This window comes from Paramisgurnus dabryanus, chromosome 1 (assembly GCF_030506205.2).
Source record: "Paramisgurnus dabryanus chromosome 1, PD_genome_1.1, whole genome shotgun sequence".
In the NCBI taxonomy this organism is placed as follows: Eukaryota; Metazoa; Chordata; class Actinopteri; order Cypriniformes; family Cobitidae; genus Paramisgurnus; species Paramisgurnus dabryanus.
In genome coordinates this window covers 32285300-32293803 of record NC_133337.1, presented here as the reverse complement: position 1 = coordinate 32293803, position 8504 = coordinate 32285300, and the positions used below count along the sequence as shown (strand labels likewise).

The 8504-nt window shown below is 34.6% G+C and overlaps 1 protein-coding gene across 1 annotated transcript; it reads right to left on the bottom strand.

Moving 5' to 3' along the window:
- Positions 1-4394: 4394 nt before the first annotated feature.
- LOC135779072 (galactose-specific lectin nattectin-like) lies at positions 4395-6316 on the bottom strand. The gene is made up of 6 exons (XM_065289719.2): positions 6261-6316; positions 6085-6152; positions 5811-5896; positions 5517-5642; positions 4899-5010; positions 4395-4576 (listed from the first exon to the last, which is right to left on the bottom strand). The coding sequence occupies exons 2-6, from the start codon at positions 6143-6145 to the stop codon at positions 4503-4505; spliced, it is 459 nt and encodes a 152-aa protein (XP_065145791.1). The 5' UTR covers positions 6146-6152; positions 6261-6316; the 3' UTR covers positions 4395-4502.
- Positions 6317-8504: the final 2188 nt, after the last annotated feature.

The window sequence follows — 8504 nt, the reverse complement described above, 5'->3', positions numbered from 1 at the left end:
AATTTCACACTGAATGCACTGTAATCCACTGTGAACTTTATTACAGTTATTTGCTGTGCATGAACACAGTTAATTACTGTAGATTTCACAAGCATTTTTTACAGTGTGGCATTTCTGCATTGTGTCAGAGATGTTAGCATGTTTCTTATAAGATCACTCACAAACATTATTCCTGAACGATTGTTGCGTGCTATTAACTTACTGTTGTGTGCAACACTTTTTGTCTACCTCTTCGCATTTTGTCCACTTTCCTTGCTGTAAAAAGAGACTCTTATGCCTCCTTAGTGTTAAGATGCTTTCTGAAGAACTTGTAAACAGAGCGAAGAGAAGAACTAGGCTTGTGCATGCTCTATCTTGCACATGTTTAACAGGCGTTCCCTCCCTGGAGCAGATAGAGTGTTGCGCATGTGCATTTTTTTTAAGTGGACGGGCGGTTCTTTTAAAAAAATCGGAAAAATCTTCCGCTATACCTTTACGTTTCTACGTTAATGAAATAGACAAACGTAAAAAAATTAAGATGATGAATCACATCATTTTGAATTCTCTCACAGGCTGTTTATAAAGAAAAGACTTTGCAAACACTTAGATAAAAAATACTTTGATGATCAAGTCTGAACAATATGATCAAGTTAAGTTGGATTTCTCCACTGCTATTTAAACAACATGGCACTGAACGTTAAAATATGCTGGGCTTAAAGGTGTATGATTGGGCCAAACTCTGTAAATAGTTAAAAAAGTTGGATCGACTTAAAAAGTTACTTCAACTGGTAACAAATAAAAATAAGTTTTCTCAACGTATATATTTAAGTACTGAGCCGTTAAGGGGACATTGAAGTAAAAAAATATCTAAAGTTTAGTTTCCCGTGCTCAAGTGATAGTTTCACGTGCGCACGCAAAACTAAACTTTATTTAATTTTGCTCCATGTCCCCTTAGGGGCTCCGTATTTACGTGGAGACCCGGAGGGCGAGTACAGACAACAAGAGACACGGCACAGCACTGCAAGACTTCAGGTGCACACACGTCAAGGAAAGACTCACCCACTGCACTACACACACTTCGGTGACTTTATAAGGTCAGTACTCCACACCGGCGGGGGTTTGAGGTCACTGACACGGGCAGTGATCAACTGGCGTTGTAGAGCTCACAATTCAATATTCGGCAGACCTATGAAACTTCGGCTCGCCCACCCGTCTCGTCATCCACGGCGGGGCAGCTAATCCATGATTAAACACTCCAACACAGGTATTTGCATCCGTCTTTAGTTATCACAACAAAGGTAAACAATCCGAGGTACTCACTACTTCTGTGGTATTAACCTCCTCTTTTCTTCGTCTCTCTTTCTCCCCAGATAACTCACCAGACGCCCAGCAATGCTGTTGTGGCTCAGCCCTGAGGTCGTCTTCCCACACAGCCTTCAATACAACACACACACGACTGGTAAGTACATATCTCTTCCAACTTCACTTTCCTGCCTATACATTTTTTTCTGATCTTATCTTTAAAATCTTTAAAATATCTCTGAAATTATCTTTATAAATTACTGAACCTTTCTGAAAATTTCTCAAATAAATAAAAGCATTTATAAATTAAATTTTGTGCATTGTGGAGTCACAATTTTAGTCATGTAAAAAGTAAAGGTTATTTTAACAATAAAACTAGAAAACTATATTGTAGGGGATTTACAGTCAATACCCATTGATCAGTGATGATAAATGAAGACCAGAAGTCAGAGATGAAATTAATAGAAGAAATTTTACTGAAGACAATCCTTTGCAGTTCACTCCACAGAAGTCAGCCACAACACCCAGCAAGGAGTTCGTAAGCCACTCTGCCCATACATTACAATACAGAAGTATTTGTACTCTAACAGAAATAATAAAACTACGTCATTATGTCGAAAGTCATGGTTCTGATTGGTTAAGCTGTAGATAAATGTAGGGAACTTCCACACATGGACATCCAGTTCAAAGCACATTTATTTTGTTTAATAGTCGGACAGCTAGAAGTCCAAGTTTAGGCACAGAATGGCCTGTGAAGGCCAAAGGTAATACCATCTTTAGTCCAACCTTTCTCAGAGCACTGGTTGTTTGGGAAGTGTAATAAAACATTATAATATGAAGTGCTTTCTCACAGAAAACAAAAGTTATATATATATATGTGGCAGGAAGTAATTGTTTCACTTGTGATTTTAACATTGAGAAACATGCTTATTTCTTAAGAATGAAGGATTTACTGAAATTACTTCAATGTTAACATGTTAAATAACAAAAATTATGATGGATTAAAAGCCTCCCTCTCATGTTATGAGATGTCACAAGATGCATGTGTGAAGTTTGAGATCGTAATGAGATCATGAGTCAAGTCATTTTGCTTCCAAAGTACACTGATTACTATATAAATGTATGTGTATACAGTAAATGAAACTGCTCACAGTTAAGAGCATTACAAACAAGCAGTGTTGCACATGGTCAGGTTATTTACTGGTAGTAAACTTGGGGCTTAAGACATTACAAAGACACATTCATTGACACTTTAGGAAATGCAAACCAGGGGCCGTATGTATAAAGCTGATCAGAGTAAAATTTGAGTCTTAAAGGCGGGGTGCATGATCTCTGAAAGCCAATGTTGACATTTGGAATCACCTAAATCGATTTGCCGGGGGGATGCGTGGGATTTCCCCCTTTCTGGTCAATGTATCTCTGCCTCTGCTTAATTATTTTTATCCCCGGTGGGGATAAATTTACCCCCCCCCCAAAGTGATCAGTGCTACTACACTAGTGGCGAGACGGATCACAAAACTTATCACGGAACCGTGGTTTGATTAAAGTCAATTTTATTTTAAAATGCGCTACTTTGGCTGGCTCTGATACAGCTGCCGCGCAGCCTCTCTGTATTCACCACTCTGCAGACTTGCTCAATGTCCCGCCCACGGCACTATCTGATTGGTTACACACCGGGTTACACCTCACGAGTCATAGCCTATCAACACTTGCGAGATGGCTGTGGATCTGTGTGTCAAACGAAGGAAGGCAGCATATTCAGCAGCATATTATTCAGCATATTAATAAAGCGGGAATAAACATCACAATCTGATTATCTGTTTATGATGACAAGCAGAGTTAGTGTCCCAGTCACACCACTGAGAATGGCCGAAGTTACACATGATAAATGCCGATGAGACGTTTAGCGAGGCGCGGGCGCGTCCAGTCCGTGACTAACGTAATGCATCTGTCTTTTCTATCATTTCACTGTAGCACAGTATCGAAGTGTAACTTAAAAGTTAACGTTATTACTTTAAAAGCAGCAGTAAACTGTTTCTACTGTAATGGTTTAACTTTGCAATCAATCCGTTGTTCAGCAAAGGCTAGCCTAGAGAAGTAGCCTATTAACCGAAGTAAAGTGTTGTAATGTGAACTGTCAATGCGATAGAACAATAAAATCCGAAATGGACCACACACTGTCATCGCTAGCCTTCTGAATCAAATAGTATGCATTCATAAATAAGTGTTTTGACATGAGTGGCAATGGCATTATCCATATATTTTTGCATGTTTTCTCGTTGTGCATGATCACAGTTCATATGTGTGTGGAAAGATAAGCTATTAGAGTAAAAATATTGCGTTAGGCTGCTTCATGAGTTAATAAGAAAAAAGATTTTACAATTCCTGCAAATGCAGTGATGAAGTTCATGTTCTCATGATTTATTTTTATGAATTAAAATGTTTTGAAATGTGCTGTGGACAGAGACGCATTCATTTTTTTCTCTGTCGCGCAGGTTATGTTTTGAAAGACGATGTCCTGTAGCTCATGCACGGCCCCACTTTTCAACAGGCCCACCTAAAACTATTCTTTTTTTTAAAAAACTACTTTTACTATATTCTAATTTTGTCAAGAATTTAAAAAAATTGCAAATAAGCTTAATTTCTGATAAAATAGTCTACATGTTACCAACTGAAGTAAGTTTTTTAAGTTGAGCTGCTTTTATGTTTTACAGTTTATGACAGGTAAATAAAATACTATAAAATGTAAATAAAATGTACAATAGCATTATTAACCAAACAAAATTACATGAAAACTGATATAAAAAATTACAGTGGTGTTAAAGTGGAGAAATCCAACTTAACTTGATCATCTTGTTCAGGCTTGATGTAAAAATGTAATCAAAATGGTGCAAAATTGTGTAAAAATAAATGCATGTACTTATTTGTAATATTGTTAAACATTTCGTAAAGCAAATTTATATTAAAATATTTAAATACTAATATAATTGTAATGTCTTTATGACTCATGAATGTATCGTTTGTCACATGCTGCTGTGACCATTGCCGGCTTGCTATTGGCTGATTCAGATGTTAAGGGCCATTTTAGGTTGAAATCTTCACAATGCACACAATTTGCTTTATAAATGCTTTTATTGATTTTTTTTAATCAGAAAGGTACAGTAAGATACTGACTTTTAAGGATAAGATCAGAAAATGTAGTACAATCATAGTATTTTTTTTTATGATATCAGAGGTTTGGCACAAATGTAGCTCATTGTGGTTGAACAGGGCGCATCATTCCAGCAATGGTTATCTGTGGGATAAGAAGAAAAAAAATCAGCACTGATCATTACCAGTGTAGTTTGAATAATAAAAATCATAAATCAGCAGCGAACAAGAAACATCTGAGAAAAATTTGGTAGATTAATGAGATTAATAGATTAATGAGCTAAAAACAAATGCAAACAATTGTACCATCAGACTGCAACTTAACAACACTGAAAAAAGTAAAAGGGATCTGACAATAGTGAATGAACTGCATGTAACATTGACAACTAAACCAGCCTATTTATTACAAAATGCTATAAAATCTTAAAATTGTAAATAAAAACAATAATGATAGGAGACTTTCTTACTGCTAAAGTTTATCTCCAGGCAGTCCTCTTTACCACCAGAATTGTCAGGTTGTCCAGAGCACCAATTGGTAAGGTCAAACTGAGATCCATCAGACCACAGCCATTGTCCTTTCTAATGAGTGAAGAGAGTCAGTATTAGGGATGCTTAACGATTAATCGTGATTAATCGATAGCAGAATAAAAGTTTTTGTTTACATCATATATGTGTGTGAACTGTGTATAATAATTATGTATATATAAATATGCACACATGCATGTATAATTATAAGAAAAAAATATATTTATATACACATGTAAACATTTCTTAAATATATACATGCATGTGTGTGCATTTATTTATACAAAGTTATTATATACAGTTCACACATATATATGATGTAAACAAAAACTTTTATTCTGCTATCGATTAATCGCGATTAATCGTTAAGCATCCCTAGTCAGTATAGTAGAAAGAGTGTATTAATAATCTATCAACATTCATTAATAATATAATTCAGTCAATTAGTGTAAAAACAACACAAGTTACTGTATCTATAGAAACAAATATCTGTTTTATAATAAAATCATTCTTTTTAGATTAGACAGACAATATCAACATATCAGAGCAAAGTTATTTACCTTTTCACCATCATGGGCACCAATCCAAGCACGTGTGTCAGCAGACACAAGGAGAGTCTGGAGAAAGTTGTTTTCCACTGTATTGCGCACGGATGCAAGATTTGCATCAATGGACTGACAGTTTATCTACAGAGAGAGAGAGAGAGAGAGAGAGAGAGAGAGAGAGAGAGAGAGAGAGAGAGAGAGAGAGAGAGAGAGAGAGAGAAAGAGAGAGAGAGAGAGAGAGATTATTTTATTGCAAAAATTTTGCTTGGATCATGACAGGACATTGAGTATCATTGTGAATAACAGTACCTCAGCTGTGACCCAGTCAACTGACCCAGAGAAGAATTTGTAGCATTTCGTACCAAAAGGTGTCCATCCATGATGGCATTCACGTGCTATACAGTGAATAAAATATTAGTAATATAATATTAAGTAATATTATCTGTTATTTTGTCTGTTATTTTTTTTTCATAAAGTTAAACTTATTCAAAGTTTTATGGGAACATTTAATGGTAATTTTATGGTAATTTAATCTGGAATATTGGTTGTAGGGTTTGGTAAATACTGTAAATGTCTTTTTTACCTGCTGCATTCTCAACAGAAAAGACCAAGAAAAGAAACACAAGAGCTCTCATGACTGCCATAATGAATCTGAAAATGAGAACAGGAAAAACAGGAAAAGTGACTCATCTGAACACTGCTGATTATTAATGAATATTATAGAGAAATATTCAGTAAGTTAATGTTACAAAAACTCACCTTTTTGTCAGATCTTCGCTTTCAGAACTTTAGTGATTGTGTGAGGGTCAATGAGGAGTCCAATCTTTTATACTTTACTTCAGAGGGAGGGATTCAATAAACACAAGCAGAGACGTCATGCACCATTTTTTTTGTGAATTTGTGCATAAACAGACATTCAAATATTATAGGGCATTCAGTCTTTTTCTTGGCACTCACACTTACATTTCTAACAATCTGAGTTCATGTGAAAATCACCAAAATAAATGTGTTGACTAACTTTTTGTCAAATACTTACAGTTTTTTTTTCAAATGCTAGTACAGATTTTTTAATACTTTTAACACAGTTAGCACTACATCTGCCTGTGTAAGCTATACACTATTAACGCATTTCTTGTTGCTTTAACACAAAATAAATACAATTATCACCAATTTAAAAACGCTTTAATAGCTACTTTTACACACAAGCTCAAACAAGACCAAAACAATAGATTTTTAATGTAAAATTTACAAATTCTTACACAAAGCATGTCACAACACCATGTGCTAAACCTAACTTATAGTCAAAGTACAGTTTTTCAGTTGCTAACAAGCATTGTTCAATATTGAAACCACACTTTCAAAACTCTTCAGACAGTAATTGATACATAAGCCACAGCAGACCAAAATGCATTCAGTGACCACTCTTTTCCCATTCGTAGATTTCGTACCCCACAACATGCAAAATACTATTTTCAGCACATTTTTCTAATGCTGACACATTGCATTCAAAATGGTTAAAACACATTCAAAACAGAATGATGGCAAATTCCATACATTTGTGCAATAATTATTTTACAGTTTTTCTCAAATGATAAAACACATTTCACAAACGTTTCCTACATGTTCCCCAATATACACAACACCCTTTTCTAAAGCTACATAAACACAACCACACCTTCTTGCTTTAAAACTCAAACTTTCACACCAAAAGAGCAGCTCGAAGCTTTCAAAATGTAAACACTATACACATCATTACACACTACAGTAAAACAATTGAAAACACAATGCTCAATTTGTGAGAAGGTTCTTTGTTTCATAACTGCCAATGCATATTTTTAGAAACTTCACAGTAATGGATGTTCTTAGATCTCTGCAGAGGATTAGGCTTTTAGATTTGTGAGTTTCATAAGAGTACGGAGCCCGTCTCATGGTAAAACTTTTTTTTAAAACCGTGGCCACGAATTAGCAATCGTTCCCACGAATTATTAAATCGTGGCCACGTTTTAGTAATTCGTTCCCTCATTTAAGCTAAATCGTGCCCACGTTTTAGTAATTCGTTCCCTCGTTTAAGCTAAATCGTGCCCACGTTTTAGTAATTCGTTCCCTCGTTTAAGCTAAATCTTGCCCACGTTTTAGTGCCCAGAATTTCTTTTAAACCATCGGGACATTAACACAATGCTAACACATCTATTAAAAGATCAAATACACTATACACATTATTAATGACGCATACTAAAAGCAGTTTTATAAATTTTTGCCCAGAATTTCATTAAAATCATCAGAATAGTAAGCTTATCGCAGCTCAATGCATTAATACATTGCTATTAAGGATAAAATTCATACACCTTATGGGTCGTGTATAAATCCAGTTTTATTAACTCTTTCCCAGTATTTCAAAAAAACATTGGGACATAACGTGAGCTAACGCATTGATACAGTACAGTGCTATATAAGGATCAAATTCATACATCTTGGGTCTTAAAGCGTTTTATTCATTCCTGCCCGGGATAATAAAAAAACATCCGGACATTAACATGATGCTTAAGGCATAAATACATTGCTATTTAAAGATCAGATTTTCTATATACCTTATTAAGGAGTCATACTTATATACAGTTTTATTAATAAAAAAACTTAACACAACCTTAGGGACATTAACATGACGCTTAATGCATGCGAATGCATTAAATACAGTGCTATTAAAAGATCAAAATCACTATATACCTTATTAATAAGTTATATACATATTCCGTTTTATTTATTCCTGCCCAGAATTAAAAAAAACATATTGTAACATTAACGTGACGCAGTGATTAATTAAACTAAATAATTCAATGGCTTAAATATCACTAAAATAAATAATTAAAATAACTTAATAAAATCTCTTTATATCACTTGGGTGATTTTTAGTTGGACAAACCAAAATAAATGATTTAATATAAAAAATAAACAGAAATTTTGTGTAAAATGTACAGATATTATTTAGGTGTATACAAATAATAT

Excerpts from the sequence above, each read along its gene's own strand:
- LOC135779072 (XM_065289719.2), bottom strand. The coding sequence starts at position 6,145 with ATGGCAGTCATGAGAGCTCTTGTGTTTCTTTTCTTGGTCTTTTCTGTT. Across the intron at positions 5,897-6,084 it reads TTCTGTTGAGAATGCAGCAG|CACGTGAATGCCATCATGGA; the intron begins GTAAAAAAGACA and ends TTCACTGTATAG. Across the intron at positions 5,011-5,516 it reads GTGCCCATGATGGTGAAAAG|AAAGGACAATGGCTGTGGTC; the intron begins GTAAATAACTTT and ends TTCACTCATTAG.